Here is an 18,605-nt window from a genome sequence, read left to right as displayed (position 1 = left end):
GAAATGAAATTTATATCTCAAATAAGTAACTATTGCAACTGGGACTTCCATGTTGAAATTTGGTTGTGTGTACCTACTCATTAACAGGCACCTAGGTATCCTACATATCATTAAGTCATTGAATCAGCTTACCAGAATTATGAAATATTGCATATTGATTGAATGTTTCCCTTTTGTTTTTCCTACTATCATTAGTGTAACCTATTGCCTAATAATTTCAGTAATGTTGCCTGCACAGAAGAAGATATGGACATTACAAAATGCAATGCAGAAATGAAAGGAGAATTTGAGAACTCTTGTTCCCACGAACATGATGTTGGCCTACGTTGCCATTCACCGACATGGGCTGGAGTTAGGATAAGTGTATTGGCTGAACGCTCTGATTTGCAGTACTTAACAATAGAAAAAGCTGGACTACTTGATTATTCTACAAATTATTTCAAGCCTGGTAAGTCAATGCAGTGATATACAAATTTATTTTTCACCACAATGGAGCTTTGAAGTGAGCTTCAGAGCTTTGCCGGCCCCAGTGATGGTGGGGTAACGCCCTTGCCTGCCAACTCTGAAGTCGTGGGTTCAATTCCCACCCAAGTGGATCCATCTAGGGCTTGGCTATTTGTAATTGTTTCTATTGTTATACCATTGTTAAAAGTCGGATGCAAAGGCCAAAGTGCTGGTTTTGGATCAATGTGAAATAAATTAATAATATATATACACCAAATAACTTCCATGCTACACATGCAAAATTTATAAAGTAGGTAGGTTTAATTTTATGTACCAAATGAATAGGAGCATCAATGGTGGGCATGGAAAGAGCTGTTAAATTGAAAGGCCATTTACAGTGAAAACGTTCACTGTCAACAAAGGCCAAATTTAAATGGTGAATCTATTCATACTGAGTCAAGGAACAGGTAACCTAATTGTCAAGGGATCATATGTCATAGTTTTATATGATTAAGTGAAGCAGATCGTATGGGTTTGTATGTGCAGTTGACTAGTAAAAGATTTATTTGTTTAATATCATGAACAGGTTAATATTTTCTTTGACTGTACTCCAAGACACACATTAGTATTGCTAATTAGTTTTGTTGATGAATGTAAGGAAATTTTGTTAGGTAATTAATTTTTTCAGAATTTATGATTAGGTAGGGAAGACTTGTTTGACACTGATATTGGATAAATCTAACAAAAGCAATTATTCTAGTGTATAAATAGTTTATCATTAGAATATACTTTACGCATGCCATAATGTAATTTACTATGCATCTTTTTTTTCTTTAACAGCTTTGCAAATTGACTTTTCCCGCCATTCTCTGAACAACATACGTGTTGTGGATAATGTACATGATGGATTGGGAATAGTATATTCAGACATATACTCTAAAGAAGCAATCAACACTGTAATTGACAGTGAATTCAAGGGGAACAGAGGTAGTGGGATAAGTTTAAAACAACTAGGAATGCAGATTTCTGGTGAGTATTCATGTGGGTAGCGTACTGAAACTGGAAGGCAATTAGGGACCTATATTTGATTAACCAAGCACTGATAATTTTCCTTTACAGGCTCAAGAATTGAGGATAATGGAAAAGGAGGAATTAGTCATAACCCATTTTTGTCCCTGTTGCAACAAAGAGAGTTAGCTGGTTGGTTTGAACCATCCAAGGATATAGGAAATTGGCAATATCGTCCTTATTCACCAATTTATATACCAAAATCTGAAACTACAATTGAGCTAGAAGATCAACAAACAAAATACATCATCACTCAGAGAGTTCGTACACAAGATGAGATTAAAATGATGTATCATATCAGGGTAAGTGCATTAAAAATGAGGTGTCTGGTTTATTTTAACATGATAAAATCCTCAAAATTACAGTAAGCCTTTAAGTGAAGATGAAAGGACAACTTTACCCTTAATATAGATTTATATTATTAGTGGGACTTTGTTCTTGAATCCCTCTTCTATTTAACAGTCAAAATCTTCTTTTTCAAAAAAGTAAGGAGTAATGGATTTTCCAGCTGCAATTAAAATGGTTAAAAAATGTAAAATTCCTCATTCTGAGAACTTTGAATCCAGGATTTTTTCTAGTGTCTATTGCATTAAGATGGCTTCCTATATGAATTTTTCTCCTCCTAGATATCTTAATGGTAGCCTATTTATCTAATTATTTATTGCCTAAACGAAGCAACACCAAAGGGCATCCAATTTACATTTAATGGACATTCAAAATGTCCCTTACAAGTGCATTTTCCCCCTTTTTTGTATTTTAAATAAGTTTCAATTGCTGTGGAGTTAATTGCCCTGCATTTTTTTAATTTAAGATTTATTTTGCACAAAACAGCATATAATTTTCTGTTCACCTCATAATCTATTGGTCCTCATTGACCGTCTTATATATTACAACCTTAATGTTGGAAGTTGTTTACAGCCTCTCTTTCCACCCCTTTTCACTTATTGCTGGCCTTAACCCTTCATATTATGCAACTCATGGTAAAAGGATCATAATCCTCAAAGTGAGTTCAGGGGTTAACTCATTTACGAGTGAATGGGAACTTAATTGCAGGTGAATTTTTATTTTATCCCTTGATTGCTCTTGTAAGTGATCATGTGTTTGAAGGAAGAAGCAGATCATTTGAGTCGAAGAAATGAGTTCGAGTGGGCTTCCATAAAAACATCATGAAAATAATCGTGACTGATCAGACCAGTCACAATTGTTGTTGAGAGCCAGTAAGAATTCTAATATTATGTTGCCATGTTTGATAAAAATATGTACTTCACATCAGGTATTCTTTCAGCCAAATCTAAACTGTTGGAAGAGTTGGCAAACAAGTTTATGTAATTTTTAGTTTTTTTTTCAATTTGTAAAAGAAAGCAAATTAGAATTGTTCTCCAGATAAACATATGATATTAAATGAAATGAAACTTGGAGTTAGCAATGAAATTCAAATTGCTGTCTCGGGATTCTGAAATCATCAGTGTAGATCTGGTAATTGGATCAGTATATGTCATGTAAAATTGGAACCAATGTGGTTTCACCTGCAATGTGTGTACACTTAATGTGCTTTGCCACCATCTTGGAATCTTTGCCACTCTGATGACAGAATTATCCCGGGCTTCATTTCTTGAGTGATCATTCGCAGAGTAAAGAAAAAAATAAAAATTATCTAATGAGTTTAAACATTAATGGAGTCAATACATACTGAATGTTGGGAAAGAAATGAGGAACTTATTAATTTTTCTCATTTCACCCGTAAGATGATAAATGTTGTTCTTGCTGTGCTAATTATATGCAATGTTATTTGTATGGGCTGTCATATTATGGCTTTTTACTGTATACAGAAACTAATGAGCTTGGTGCTTTCTTGTGCATTGTAGTGTAAACCTGGTTTTGCCATCGGAGTTCAGCTACTCAACCCAATACACAACCGTAGCACTGAAGAGATAATTATATATGACACTCATTCTCTAAATTCAAAGTCAGAAGTATGGAATGTTAAAAGAGATCTTGTGATTTTCCCCACTGTGAGTAGCTCGTTTGGAATTATAATGGAATATAGAAGTGGATTTGAATCAGTTGGTGGCACAGTGTTTGCAATCACCTCAATGCCAGGTAAATAAAGACTTATACAAAAGATGGGACATATATTGGCAGTTGCCATTTACCTATATAATTCCTTAAACTTTAAATGAATAATTATTCTTGCTCTTCAGTCCCACCATCTGTTCAACATCGATATCACTACAAACCTGGACCAATACCAATATTGACTGTTAAAGATTCACGCATAAAAGGAAACAAACATGGGTTTGAAGCATTTTATTACAACAGGTAGATATATGTTTATAATGTTTTTTTAAATATTAATTCAGAAAAAGAGAAATCTTCATCCAAAAATGTTTATTGTTTCGACACATGTGCAGTCGTATTTATGCTAAATATTTATTCTTTAGGTACATTAATGAAATAGGTGATATATACCTGAGGAAGGCCAATGAATCCATAAACATAGTCAATTGTGATATATCTCATAACAAAGAGCATGCAGTATATGTTTATTCTCCATTTTGGGACATTCATTATTCCAATCTCTCAGAAATAACTTTCATGATAAATAGTAGTTTGATTACTGACAATGGCAAGGGAATTTACCACTTTAGCAGGTAAGACACATTCATGGACTATTTGAATTGCATGTACTCCTTTGTTGGGTTATTATTCAGTATTTAAAGTATGATAATAATGTAATTATTTACACCTTCAGGGACATGAGAAGCTCCAATAATTTATTTCACTGGATATTACAAGATAACACAATTGAAAGGAACAATGATGGAGGATTTGACATCAGCTTACCCTATGTTTGGCAATATAATGAAAACTACACTCATTCATTTTATCTATCAAATAATACATTCAGGAACAACAAAAATTTTGGATTTATTGTTGATGGTCACTTTGCTGAACTAAATATGACAAGAAACACATTCAATGGAAATAAGTGTAAGGTGGGCTTAATTTCTGTGCGGGGGATGGAAAAGAAAATGAAGATAAATTACAACAAAATTGAGAATAACTTTGGAAAATTCATGGTGGAGTTCAACGCTGACAGTCAGTCAGAAATTTTGGGGCATGTAAATGCAGTATTCTTCCGAAATGAGGTCCAGGGAAATCAGTACAAAGACATGAGCGTGCCAAGAAGAAATCAAGAAAGGATGACGCCATCATTTGCAGTTGGCTTCCATGGCATACAACGTGTTCGGGTGAACAGAAATATCTTGGGAAATAATTCCATGGATTATGAATTACTCTGTGGTGTGAAGACGTCTAGAATACATGATGCCTTGAACATGGCAGAAAATTGGTGGGGAACGGCAGATGTTGAACTGATACGAGAGAAGATCTTTGACTTTGACGATTGGAATGGATATGCGGCTGCTGCATTCCGACCCTACCTTGTGGAGCCAGAGATAGATGGCTCTACCTCCCTCCCATGGGAAGCCCCAAGCCCAGATATGGATGAGAACGGAGAACTTGGTGGTAGCCTCCCAAGTTCATTGACTCTCTACGCTCGTGATACTCCATATATTGTAAGGCGTGACATAACTGTGATGCCAATGCAGACCCTGACCATTGCACCTGGAGTACACATGGAGTTCGCTCCTGGTGTGGGCATTCTGGTCCTGGGAACACTCCGGGCTCAAGGGATGAGGGACAATGAGATCGAAATGAGGCCTTTGAAGCAACAGTCCATCCTGCAGAAATCAATGACAAACCCTCAATTTTACAGAGGGGAGAGTGCATCAGTCAGACTCTGCACCAATCAGGAGAATTGCACCAGAGATGCATCAGTGAAAGAAGGATTCCTAGAGTATTATAATCAGACGACAAGACAATGGGTTCCCTTGTGTGATTCCCGTTTCACTGAGAGAAATGCTGAAGTTGTTTGCCGTGAACTGGGCTTCGATGGTCTCAATGCTCATTTTTACCATGGAGAGAGAGTTGAATTTCATCCAAATTCACTGTCTAGAATCTGGTCATGGCCCGAGCCTTTACAGTGCTCAGGTAAGTCACAAAATATGTTAAATATTTTAGTGGGTATTAAAATTATATTAAATTCTTGACAAGATACTTCCTTGCTTATTTAAAATGGTGATTGATATTTTTGGAAAGCCTCATTTACATAGTTTGATTTTTATTCTATTTTTTTAAAGACAAGAGTTAATGAAAAGGGCAGTACATAAAATGTCTATGTTGTAGCATAAATGTGATAACCTGTTCAACCCAGTGATCCAAATTATACAATTACATATAGTCTTCTTCTAGAAATAGCATAAACTAATCTTCATTACCTTTAATGGTAGGAAATGAAGGGAAATTGGAAGAGTGTCCCATTAGACTGAATGGTCAGCTTTATGGGCATATCCACCGGTGCCTTTGGAATAGTAAGTTTGTTTTCATACATTGTGGAGAAAGGAATCTTCCAGAAGATCAAGATTACTGGGGTGGAATAAGGTAAGGCCTGATGCTTTTGACAATGAATTTTATATTTCTGTCAAAACCAAATCATTGTGAATCCAATTTTCTTCTCTAATATAGGTTTGCAAATCCAGACTTTGAGCAGAACCTATATGAGCACCGTGTCCATGATGTTGTGACTCATCAAACAATAAAGAAGGATGAGTCAGTCCTCCAGTTTGTAAGGATCATTGGAGCTGGAATACTTCACAATGAAAAGACTCCTGCTGTACAGAGTATTGGCAAATCTCCTGTTATATCTAATGTAAACATTTCTAAATGTGCTTCTGATGGATTCAATGTAATCTCTCCAACTGATGCCATGAAGATGCTTTTCAATAGGTAAGATTATAACTAATGTCTGTTCAGTTGAAAAAATAATTTAAGAGCTTTACCTTTTGCAAGCCATGAACAGTTATCAGATATAGAAGTTCCTTTTGCACATCCATCCTTGTGAATTTATCTGCCAAAAAACCACAGTTATCAACCCGAAGGTTGATTCAATAGGTGTGGGTCCAAGTATTAAGTTCAACGGCATGTAAATTCATACATCAGGGTAGGGAGAACATATACTTTCCCTGTGCCACTTAGTTTCCTAGGAAGATATGGGACCCAAAAAATTGGGTGAACCCAATGGGACCCAATCAGCTTGGGTGAAGCAGAGGGTGTCCAAAGACATGCTTGGGAATCTAACCCAAGTCTTTCAGTCAGTAAGCCAACACTCCACCCCCTGAACTACTGCATCGTTTCATTTTCACATTGAAATAAATTGTTCCTGTTTATTTTTAAAGACTATCAATTTTGAAAGAATTACATTGATAATCTGATTTGGATTACATTTTTTAGGACAAACTTAAAACCTAATCAAATATCTTCTTTCTTCTCCTAACATATTTTTTAGAGAAAATAAAATGAGTGGAACAAATAAAAGAACTGTGTTTAGTTTATGGAATGGTAAATTACGGCTACTGAGTTAGTGAACAATGGTTAGGACATTGAAATCATTGAAAGCTTGTCATTTAGTGCATCAGTGGATAGTCTTTTGGGATAAAAGCAGTACAAAGTTAAGTGGCTGAAAGTGTTCAAGGCTGAAAGGCTTGCAATATCAATTTTGTTTTTGGTTTAATGCCTCTGCTTCAATAAAAACCAAATTACAGTATGAAAGTGATATTTAATCTGTATACTTCTTGGTTTCAGAGTTGAGGATGTTCTAGGCATTGGTTTGTCAGCCATATCACTAACTGGAGAGGGGAGAGAATCTGATGAGAGCTCTTTTACACCTATCAAAGAAGCTCAGTACCCATACAATCTATTCAGTATGATTGATATGTGTGATCCTACCAAGGAGGTGATAATAGAAGAGAGGGTCCTTGTGTATTATAAATATGTCAACAATCCAGTAAATTGTGTCAAAATATTTAATAGTGTTCTCAGAGTAAAGCCTTTTGGATTCAGGTCAGTTTTTTTTAATAATAACTTTCGTACATAATTATTTTAAGGAATGAGTCCTGACATGAATGTGATAAATATGTACTGAATTTTTTTTTTTCAAATGAAAATCTTATAGGCTTCTTCAGTTCAATTTGTTCAATTCCACCCATGCACCTGGAAGACCAGACACAATCAGCCTTTATGATGGAGATATTTATAACATTACAACAAAGCTGCTGAGTAAGATTAATGTTGGAAGTAAAAATGAAAAAAGATTTTTTCAAACATCTGGTCCAAGCCTGAGCATTAAACTTTTTGCAAATGGAGCAAGCAGTCGTCATGGTTTCATAGCAGAAGTAGTAACCCTTCCAATCTCTGCCATTGGTTTCAGTAAGTTAAATCAGATGTTCTTTTATAATTTTTCTTTATTTTGTGATCAAAACTGGAGCAATTTTTGTTTTCACATTGTAGGCATACAAAATGGTGGTACATACTTGTGTGCTCTCCTTATAATTTAAGTATTACTGAATACCACTTTATTTTTTTTAAGACCGTGATGTCCAGCACAACGTGTCATATTCTGTATTTGAGAACAACCAGATGGGAGCTGTGAGTTATGCCAGTGCAGGAGAGATCAATCCAATGATCACTATGGAATGGAACAGATTTTCAAAAAATTGCCTAAAGCTTTATGGTAATTTTTCTTCCTGCTCAGGAGCAATCTCTATGGACATTCAAAACACTCAAAGCATTTTCTTCAAGGTATGTAAGATGTGGCTAGATTAACCACTCTCTTCATCGCCAAGATCCAATGCCCCAAGCAATAACTTTTCATTGATAATTCAGAAGTTATCGCTCATTTTCAAATTGGTACTTGGTGAGATATCACATAGACTTGAGCAGTGATTCATTATATATGTCATATTCTAATTATTTCATTATGGAGAAGATTTTCATAATTCATCTAGGATGGAGCAAATGATTTTTTTCAAAATTACTCAGAGAGTATAGAGAGACAAACACCATCCATATTGAAATGCATATGAAAAAGTTTGGTGCCCATAAGATCCCTAGGGGTTATATTTTGTATGATGAAATGGCTATAATTGAGAAGATCTGTTGTATAACAAGCCTTTAGCTAAAACAATAAAAGGATAGATGTATCATTTCATTTTGAGTTCAAAAAAATGAATGTGCCCAATTACATTACTAGGAAAAATTCACACAAAACTGATTTTTCAGTTATCATTTATTTAACCACTACTTTTAACCCAGGATTGAGTTAATGATCCTAATTTTAAACCAATCACTTTGGGTCGTGCTAAATGTAAGGCTATGGCATTATTTCTCATGTAGCTGATGCAGCCATTGTATTATCCTATCAGTTCCTATCTTACAAATATTGGCTTAGTCAGTCGTGATTTTTTATATCACCCCATTAGGATCTTTTCATGTAGCACAAGTTTGTTTTTTATATTCTACAATCAATTGTTTGGTCAGCCAATCAATTGCCTCAGAGTATTTAACAGTCCCCAATAATTTTCCTTGAGTAGGTAGCTGAATGTATGTACAAATGGAGTGAAGGGGTTCTTTTCCATTTTAAGTTGGTTGGTTATTTTGAATTTCTATTGATTATCCAATGAAATTAAAGAATTATCATGGTTTTGTAGCAATCTCCTCATGGGTAATTGCTGTATAGTAATTTGGTGAAGGAAAGGAACCACCTCATTCTTTGCAGCCCTAAATTGGCCTTCTTAAATTGGGACTATTGATGCATTTTTTCATTTGAACCATATTTTTTCACAATGAGATCGTTTTGAGAACTGTAAAAATGTGTAGTTGAAGATATATGTTCCTATATATGAGTCAGTAAAGATGGTTTTAATTGCCAGTATACATTTTCAGGAACTTATTTCAAAATTATAATACATTCTGTATTTTATCACATTATGTAATGCATATCTACTCAACTTCATCACTGATATCAAGGCATCTGAAGTACCAAATATGTATATGCCTTTATAGATATATTTGATATCAGACCTATCAGTTTTGATTTGAATTAGCTCAGGTTTGACCCAACCAAAGTCACTTGCGCTGACCTAAGTTCAGTCAAAATTGATATGTCTGATTTGAATTTGATCAGCTTTGATCTCTGTCATGTTTGATCTAAACCATAATTGATAAATGAATTGTCTAACTTAAACATGCCTGATCTTGCATATCTGGTACAGCAGATCAGACCAAATCTGAAATTTCAGATTGTTTGTAACTTCAGATAATTTTGTCAATGCAAAATATTACCAAGAGCTATTTCTTATAACTTACATTTTTATTTAATGAATTCATTTACAGAACAATCTTGTACAAAATAACCAAGGAGGGTTAAGCATCAGAGCAGATTCCAGAGGGTCAGCAACTGCTTTGAAGGGCTACATAAGCAATAATCTCTTCAGATTAAATAAATATAGGCCAGCAGTACTCATCGAAGGAAGACGTAGCAGTCCATATCAAGAAGTCACTTTATTCAGAAACTATTTTGCCAAAAATTATGTCCCCTATGACAACGTTATAATTTTGAAACAGGTAGATAATTTTGCTAAGAGAAATAATACTTCATTAAAAATAATATCAAATAGCATCTAAACCAGATTTTATTCTTTCCAAAGGTTGTTTCCAACTTCACGTATAATTATGTACACAATAACATTGGAAGGCACATTTTGGAAGTGTCTGGTTTTGAGAAAGTACGTCTTCCAATTTATCAAACTACATCTCACAATGGATTCTATTGGTAAGTGAAGAGCCATTATATTATTTTAATATTACAGCATGAAAATATTTTCATTCACTGTGATCAAAATACTAACTTCATGAAGTGTTACAGGATTTTCACCTGATTATTTCTTAAATATTTTATGATTGAAATAGTTTAAATGGATCACTTAACATGTATATGCAACTCCTTAAGTGTGAAAAGATAACTATTCAAATTATCAATTAATGAAAGATTTTTTCAGCTTCTTAATGTGAAGTAATCTAAATTTAATAAATTTCAACTACATTAACATACTATATCACATTGACTAAATTATGCATTTATTGAAATAACTTCTAAACCACAAACCAACCAATTGTTGACACTTGGTTGGTTGATACAGAGCATTGGTGTAGTAGGCATGAGGGGAGGGGACTTAGGTGGAGTAGTTGCCCCCCTACCTCTGAATTCCAACACATATTGATATCATTAAGATACTCTGAAATTCTGCATTGATTCAGGGGGAGGGGGATTAGATGATTTGACTTATTGATGGAATTGAGGTTGGCTATAATGTCTCTTTAATTTTGCCGGTTCATGAAGGCTTTTGGTGAGACAATTTAGGAACCAGAAACCATCTTCACAGCAAAATTTTCTTCCCAAGACCTCATAGATATCTCAAATATAATCTAATAATTTGTGGACTCTTAAACGTGTTTTTGTGTTCACTGCCTCTTAATCCTGCAGTTGTACAGGAGGAAATGATGAAGATTTCGAATTTTAAGAAATGTTAAAGAATTATTCTTATGTTAAATTTCACTGTTACTTAAATTTATTATTTATTTCCTTTGTATTTTATGTAACATTTATCATTTTCATTATCAAGTAAGGCTTTAGCCTTTTTTATTATTTAATATTTGGTGTTTTTCTTACTATAGTGCAATATTGTCTTCATGGGAAACCTTAATTTATATTTTTTTTATTACTTAGGAATTATGCAGTTGATAGAGATGAAAGAGGAACAATAGTGGCAGGGACTGCTGGTCAGCATTATGTTGACAATGTGCTTGTGAATCCAGATAATGATTATGAAATAGTAACTGTTAATAGATCACTGTGAGTATAATTCATTTGGTTTATTATGCAACTACTTTCAGTATAAAGTTGAATGTCGAAGAAACATTTTTTTTATGTAACTAAAATCTTGAAAAAATAATTCTAATTTTTAGTAAACATTCATATGAATTGCATACTCATTAAAGTACATATATATTTTATTTTTCACATCAACCACAACAGAGCGGGTATTAATAGGTAAGACAGTTTGAATCTAAATGAGTGTTCTGTGTCTGCATGCTTTTGTCGCTCTGTATTGTGCAACTGTCCAGTGTGCTTATTAGGTTTCCTGTTTTAGGTGCTCTGTTTGTTTTGCATAAGTTAATGCTGATTACTGTGTGTATTATCATTGTTTCAACATTATTGTTTTGAATGTGTCTAGTGGATTTCCATAGGAAAATGCCAGCTTTATTCTTTATGTCCTTTCTTGCATTTTTAGATCAGCAAGTACATGTTTACCTAACACTATAGTTACTTTCTACAACATTGTGCCATCCCCAATTTTATGCTCAATATTTAAAATAGAGTAAGCCATCACATCGAGAGGCATATATAGGGTTGACATTGTTGTGGTGGGGGGGTGAAGAGAAGGCTAAAATCACAGACTGTAACTGTAACATTGTTTTTAAATCAAATTTATTCGGCTTTCGAGTTTGTGGTTCTTCAAATAATTCATTGGAACCAAATAAAGGGAATATCATATCATGGAAAGTGATTTGGGAGGGGGAGAGAGGGTATGTATGGCTCTTTTGTCCCTTCCCTCCCCATTGCCCAACTAATCTTTATCTGTAAAATGATTTATTATTTCCTGGTTTCTCCAAAGGGGGAATCCTGTAAATTCTGCATACCCATTATTTACCGAGTATTGATTGATTATTCACTCCAAGTGGCACACTTTTTTTTTAGAAAAGAAGATTAGAGGTTTTCATCGTTACTCATAATTGATGGATGGCTTGAATTGATGCAGCTCCCACCCAATTCTGCTTTCAGCTGTAATATATTGATGGGAAATGTGAAGACGAGGTGCTCCATTTCAGCTCAAAAACTAAACTAGCATTAAAAAAATTGCATGTTTTGCTAAATCCATGAGCTGTTTTGCTGCTCCATTGTTAAAAAAAATGAATTCATGATGGTCACAGTATTTTGGGTGCCAAAATGAAATAGAATCTAATGTGATCGTAGTAATTTATCATACAAGTATATTTTAATAGCAAACATTTTCATAACATTATATGGTTAACTCATTACCAAACATGTAATAGTTTGTCAGTCAATTTAGAGGGCTAATATGATGTTCTTAATATGCTTTCTGATTATTTGGTCTCATGCTTATTTGACTAACCATCCACTTACACAGGGGTGAGATAAGAGAATCTAGTATAATTATATCATTAACATGCAATGACTTTGTATCCCACTGCACAGTCCACAAACCATAGTTTGTTTGGCTGTAGCTTTAGGGAAGTTGCTGTCTTCATGAGCCAGATTTTTGTGCTTAGCATTTGAACGATCTTTTTAATATTCAAATTTTCCTATAGTAAATGATATAGATGGCTTTTCACTGGTATGTTTTGGGGGGTACATGCACTACATATTTATTGCCATATGCCATCACTCTGACCTGTTCCTACCAGAAAGACATTTATAGTAGCATGAACCATAAAGCTTTAGAAAATAGCATAGGCACCTATTGCAATATATAGTTGTGATTATGATATGTTGTTAGCTATTTCTTCATATAAAAATATAAGAATGGTAAAATGAACTCAATTTTTTGTCATTATTTCATTTAAAAGTGATGTTACTGACTTAAATATGATGCATTTCAATGGTCATCATACTGCGATCGGATATCGAGGGATATGGGTTCGAATCCCAGTCAAGGCAAATGATTTTCATGCCCTAAAATTGTTGCATTTTTATCTTACTTACCAACTTAAAAAAGCTATTTGAAACAATAAAAATATACTTTTGTACCCAGCAATATGTTTTATTGAACAAACAATACTCTTAATTAGCAATTCACACCATGTAAAATCATCTTAAAAAGTTGCTTGCCAAATATTTTCAGATGAGAATGTGTGAAATATTTTAATTTCATTTTACTGAATTATTTAATTCTCTACTCTGCAGCAGTCACGATGTTTGGAAATCAGCCATTGATGCAAAACATAATTGGTGGGGTTACAATGGAAGTATAACTGTGGGAGGAAGAATAAAAGACAGGAGAGATGAAGCACACCTTTTAGAGGTTGACTATGAGCCATTCCACATGAACAATCTCACACTACTTGGTGGAAAATGTCCACCTGGCTGGAATCCTGTCGGAGATACCTGTTATATTTATGTTGGAGTCCCGATGAATTTTACTGAAGCAAGAGAATTTTGTCGGGTGAGGAAAAAAATGCTGCTTAAGTCATTTACGATTAGTTTTAAAAGGTGTTAAATATTCACACAGATATTGTGGATACCTTTAATAGCATGCCAGAAACATAACATACGTACTACAAGTTTACATGTGAGCATAAAATGCAATATAGTACTGTGGTTATCATACTGTGTCATGACTTCTCTGGGGGTCATAAAAACATAAAATATAACGGAAATTAACATAAATCAATCCTTTTTAATTTTTTTTTCTAGCCAAATAGATGAGCAGGATTTATAGTGCTTTTCTCTCACTAAATTTTTATCCATAAATTAAACTCTTTTCAGTTTACTTTTAATTATTACTCCTACTACCCAATTATACTTCTAGGGTATCTCTTTCAAAATCTTATCAATTTTTATAACTTTCTTAGTTTTTCATTCTTTAGGTTGTGCTCATAGTTCTTCTTCATATATAGGGGAGGAAACTGAAATTGTACTATTAAAGGCAGAATCAATCAAAAGTAAACAAATACTTTAAAAATCCATAGTGAATAAATATTTTTATTCTACAACCATTACCAGTGTCCATGTCTGTGTAATCTGCTCTTTTTAATATTCCCCTAAATTCCATTATTCAATTGCAAATGCTTGGTAGCCTCTGGTGTAGTGATATTTGCTTTTGCATCTGCAGAGACTTTGTTTCAATCAAGTGGTTTACTGCATAACCATTATTAGTATGATTAATATTTTCGAACATGAATTGTGATTTCATCTCAGAAATAGCTCATTAACTTTCACAGATTTTGAAATAACATTTAAAATTCATTTACTATGTACGTATGCATTTGTATTACTATACCTTATGTGTTTACAGTTAATGTTATACTAATTATGGTTCTTATTTTCGTATATTTTAGTCTGATAATGCTTCAATGCCCTATGTGATGAGCAATTATGTAGCAGTTTATCACTTCTTAAGAGAACAGCAGGAACGCTTCAGTTATTATGATAAAGTGTGGGTGCAAAATATAGACATGATCAATAGATGCACTGTGTTTGGCTACCAAAATGTTATGGAGGATCAATGTGAACGTTTATATCCATTCATATGTGAACAAGGTAAGTGTCGATTAAGATAAGCCAAGTAAGTCAGTACATTTGCCGAAATATATGATACTTAGCATACCTAATATTGGAATGAAAATGAATTTGCAATAAAACTCATAGGGATTTTAAACAGTCAAGGTAGTGAGAAAATCCAATCTATCATTGAGTGAATTCATTTTTTAGTTCTATACTAAGGATATTATAATATTTTAAACTATCAAAAACATGCTAATTGATAGAAGTACATGAATATGCAGTGTCATATGACCAAAAACTACAGGTATCATTTGGATATATTCCCATAAAACCATCTGTTCTTTGTTCAGTTGTAGAATTGGAAGGGAGGGGATCATTTGGTTGCTAGCCTTCCTCCCAAAGCCTACACAAAAATATACTATGTATTTTTTATTAAAACTTTTAGTGCACAACCTCCCAAAATCATATCAATGAGACAGTGTAAGATTTTGTACCAACATTTGTACCTCTAATATTAACAGTGAACTATTGCTTGTAAATTACCATAAAAAGTAAGAATCATTTAATGTTAACAGGAAAATAGTTCATTTTTAAATTTCAATGTCATAAAGAGAAGTTATGCCAAGATAAATATGCTGTAAGATTTCATAAAAAATCTTGCCCTCCTTGCATGGAAATTATCAAGTAATAACCCTGGATGTCACTTGATTGATGGATGATTTATACATCTATAGTTTCAGGGGAAGGGTTTTCTATTTCAATTTATTACTTTTGTTTGCAAAAATATTATTTGCTTATATTTTATTATATTCTTATGAAAATATATTTTTTTAATTTCAAAATACCCTTTTAACATTTTTAAATCTTAACTAAAATTTTACATAAATCTTGATTTTAATATATTTTTTCACCGGTCCTCTCAAAAATATATATTCAAGCTTTCATTGTATTTAGGAAGTTTTATCAAACATTCTGTACTCTCTCTCTGTTCATGTAATGGTAGCAATAATTATTTTATTCTTATTCTTTAGCATTAAATGCTATTAATGTGTTTGGTAATAAATACTGTTTTAACAAATGGAAATCACTTATTTAACCCGTCTTTTTTTATAATTTTTCAGATCCAAAGGTTTTCATTGACCCGTTGAGCTGGACAGGAGATGTGGTCACTATTGGTGTAATTGGTGCTGTATTTGCATCAATCATCTTGGTGGCATTGGTGGCAGGATTCTGGTACACAAAATCACGCCATAGGCATGTTGAGCGGCTTGAGCGAAGAAACTCCATTCGTGCATCAATGCGTTCCTTGGCTTCTTCACATGGGGGATTTAATGAATTAGGTTATCGCCGGAAACAACCAACAGTAAGTTGAATATCATAACCCTTTGCTGCCATTCTCAATACTTTTCATTCAGATGATTTCAAAAGAATCCTGTATAAAGTGTACACTTGCAACATATGAGCAGTTCTGTTGTGAATAATACTTCCCTAATGAAGTAAGCAGAATAAATTCTCCTGTGAGTAGAGATGTCTGGTAAGCTGACTAGAGAAGACTATTTAGTAGTACTCCAGAGATTTTAATTCATATTAAACTTTTAAGGCTGAATTACTGTTGCTTACTACGCATATTTAATGTCAGATATTAATTCAAATAAATACCTGTGACAAATTTATATACATTATTGAATGTTATGTCAGATTGGCTATTTAATCATTGGCATAGTGTTGATTCAGCCAGAATACATAAAGCTTTATACTTATGATTTTGGAATAATAAAATTAGTCGCAGACAAGGTTCCGAAGACATGTTCTTATAAATGAAAGTTGGTTATAAGCTATTTTGATAACATTTAATTTTCAAGAGAGTTTTGCTAAATCATCAAGAATACATTTTCACTAGAATTTTTCCATTTAAGGTGTCAAGACCGAGCCCAACTCCAACTAAAATGAGTGAGTACAAGAAAATGAATGGAAGCATAGACTCCATGGACAAATCGCAGTTCAACTCTTCCATTGAAGACAATCAGTCGTATGATATCTATGAAGCACATAATCCAAATGCCCTACCTTATGGTTACTCCCAATTTGATCGGCCAGTATCTGGAGTACCACCAACACCATCCACAACAACATCAATTGGGCCTTCATTCGACCTCGCCTACAGAAATGAGGGATTCCGGGACAACTCTACATTTGCATCCCGCGAGCTTCCGCAGATACCATCTGCCGGAAGTACCCTAGTACCTCTTGACCCTGATCACATCAGGAGACCAGTAATGGCTCCCCCACCCCCACCACCTCCACCCCCTCCTCCGTTAGTGGCAGTTGGTAATGAGTCACCTGGCAGCAACTTCAACTCTTCCACTTTACCCTTGGATTATAGTCTTATGTCTGATTCTACTTTGGATATGAAACATGATGATCCCACCGTGGATGATGATGAAGACAGGGAATTGCAATATGAAGATGAGGGCAATGTGCCATATGGTTCAACTGCTGGTACCCTTCCAATGAACTCCCACATAGATTACTTTTATGGAATGCCACCGCAGAATGATGGAGGGCATGCAGGTGCTCTCCTGGAGACTGACCTTGACCAGCCGCGCCCGGTGAGTCAGTTTGTGCCAGGCGATCTCTATAATGAGGCTGCATCACATCCGTCCAGGTCGAAGAGTGAAGCTCTCCTTGAAACAAATTTTGATTACATTCCAACTCCAAGTGAATATGGCCATGAACACTTCCCATTATCTAGCAGAAGTAAAAGCCAACCATTGGAGACAGCCATGTGAATTGGCTTAACTGTGATATGTTTTATCTTCCACGAGAGTACTTTGTAAAATGGATTAGAACAAATGTACAACCATGTGGATAAGTCAACAAGGACAGATGTTGAAAAAGAGTGAAGAAATATTTTGTATTGATCTCCTGCCTTTTTTTGTAAAGTTCTTCTAAGACATATTTGATTGATAGAAGTAATAGTTTGCTACAAATGTTTGTTATGTAAAAACTATGCATTGAGCGATTGCATGTTTCAACAGTTTTTATATATGCAAAAGGCCAAGAAATGTGTGCATTTGTGTATTGATTTGTTGTTTGTGTGAGAAAGGAGAGATTGTGTGTGTGTGAGTTTATGTGATAATGAAATCAAACTTGATGAATTATAATATTTGCCATCACTATTCAAATAAAATTTGTTGTGTGTTGGTCAGCCATGCTGCTGAAGAACAGCTTATAACATGATAAACTGTCAAGTGCAACTGTTTTTGCCTTCAAACTGTGTTGCCCTTTTGCCCAGGAAAGGTAAAATTTTGTACCTATGTTTTTATGATGAAATCCTTCTTTTGTATTACATTGCAATCATTGCTGACTGATTCTTCCTTGACTTTTGGACTTATGGCAAGAAAAAGCCCCTGTGCTTCTTCTTTGCAATTCCTAATTTACTGCCTTCCAGAAAAGTATTTCATTAATAAAATATATTTTACAACTATGGCTTTACAGCATTACTTTGTTGTCATATTTTAGTCCCTTTCTACCAGCACACACTTGTAAAAATTATTTTCATCTATTTCAAGCTGAAGTATAGAATATTGACAGTAAAGTATCGGTCTTATCAGAGCACAATATACATCTATGTAATACCCTGCTAGTTGCCAAAAGGGTGTGCAGTGAAGGGTGTTAGCTCACCAGCCATAAATGAACAATCATTACATCTACATCTCTACAGATATTTGTTTGATCATACAATCAAAAAAAGATAATGACCTCACAATGCAAAAATATTGAATAACATGATAAAATTCATGCGGGAAAAATGTTTCAAAAATGGATA

At 34.1% G+C, this 18,605-nt stretch overlaps 1 protein-coding gene across 1 annotated transcript in view; it reads left to right on the top strand.

Moving 5' to 3' along the window:
• Nucleotides 1-18,219, top strand: part of bark (protein bark beetle) — a 98,629-nt gene extending 80,410 nt beyond the window's left edge. The window contains exons 9-28 of the mRNA XM_071589258.1: nt 222-448; nt 1,285-1,473; nt 1,564-1,814; nt 3,378-3,612; nt 3,714-3,831; nt 3,954-4,163; nt 4,265-5,565; nt 5,865-6,015; nt 6,100-6,360; nt 7,216-7,473; nt 7,586-7,839; nt 8,000-8,211; nt 9,805-10,035; nt 10,119-10,243; nt 11,198-11,323; nt 11,507-11,521; nt 13,457-13,715; nt 14,611-14,812; nt 15,898-16,139; nt 16,693-18,219. Coding sequence (XP_071445359.1) covers nt 222-448; nt 1,285-1,473; nt 1,564-1,814; nt 3,378-3,612; nt 3,714-3,831; nt 3,954-4,163; nt 4,265-5,565; nt 5,865-6,015; nt 6,100-6,360; nt 7,216-7,473; nt 7,586-7,839; nt 8,000-8,211; nt 9,805-10,035; nt 10,119-10,243; nt 11,198-11,323; nt 11,507-11,521; nt 13,457-13,715; nt 14,611-14,812; nt 15,898-16,139; nt 16,693-17,565 — 5,740 coding nt within the window. The 3' untranslated portion in view covers nt 17,566-18,219. The remainder of the gene's footprint in view (nt 1-221; nt 449-1,284; nt 1,474-1,563; nt 1,815-3,377; nt 3,613-3,713; nt 3,832-3,953; nt 4,164-4,264; nt 5,566-5,864; nt 6,016-6,099; nt 6,361-7,215; nt 7,474-7,585; nt 7,840-7,999; nt 8,212-9,804; nt 10,036-10,118; nt 10,244-11,197; nt 11,324-11,506; nt 11,522-13,456; nt 13,716-14,610; nt 14,813-15,897; nt 16,140-16,692) is intronic.
• Nucleotides 18,220-18,605: the final 386 nt, after the last annotated feature.

Source organism: Hetaerina americana, unplaced genomic scaffold (genome assembly GCF_022747635.1).
Source record: "Hetaerina americana unplaced genomic scaffold, ioHetAmer1.1.p SCAF_35, whole genome shotgun sequence".
Classification (NCBI taxonomy): domain Eukaryota; kingdom Metazoa; phylum Arthropoda; class Insecta; order Odonata; family Calopterygidae; genus Hetaerina; species Hetaerina americana.
Note: the sequence above shows the minus strand (reverse complement) of the source record. Positions and strands in the feature narration are given on the sequence as shown.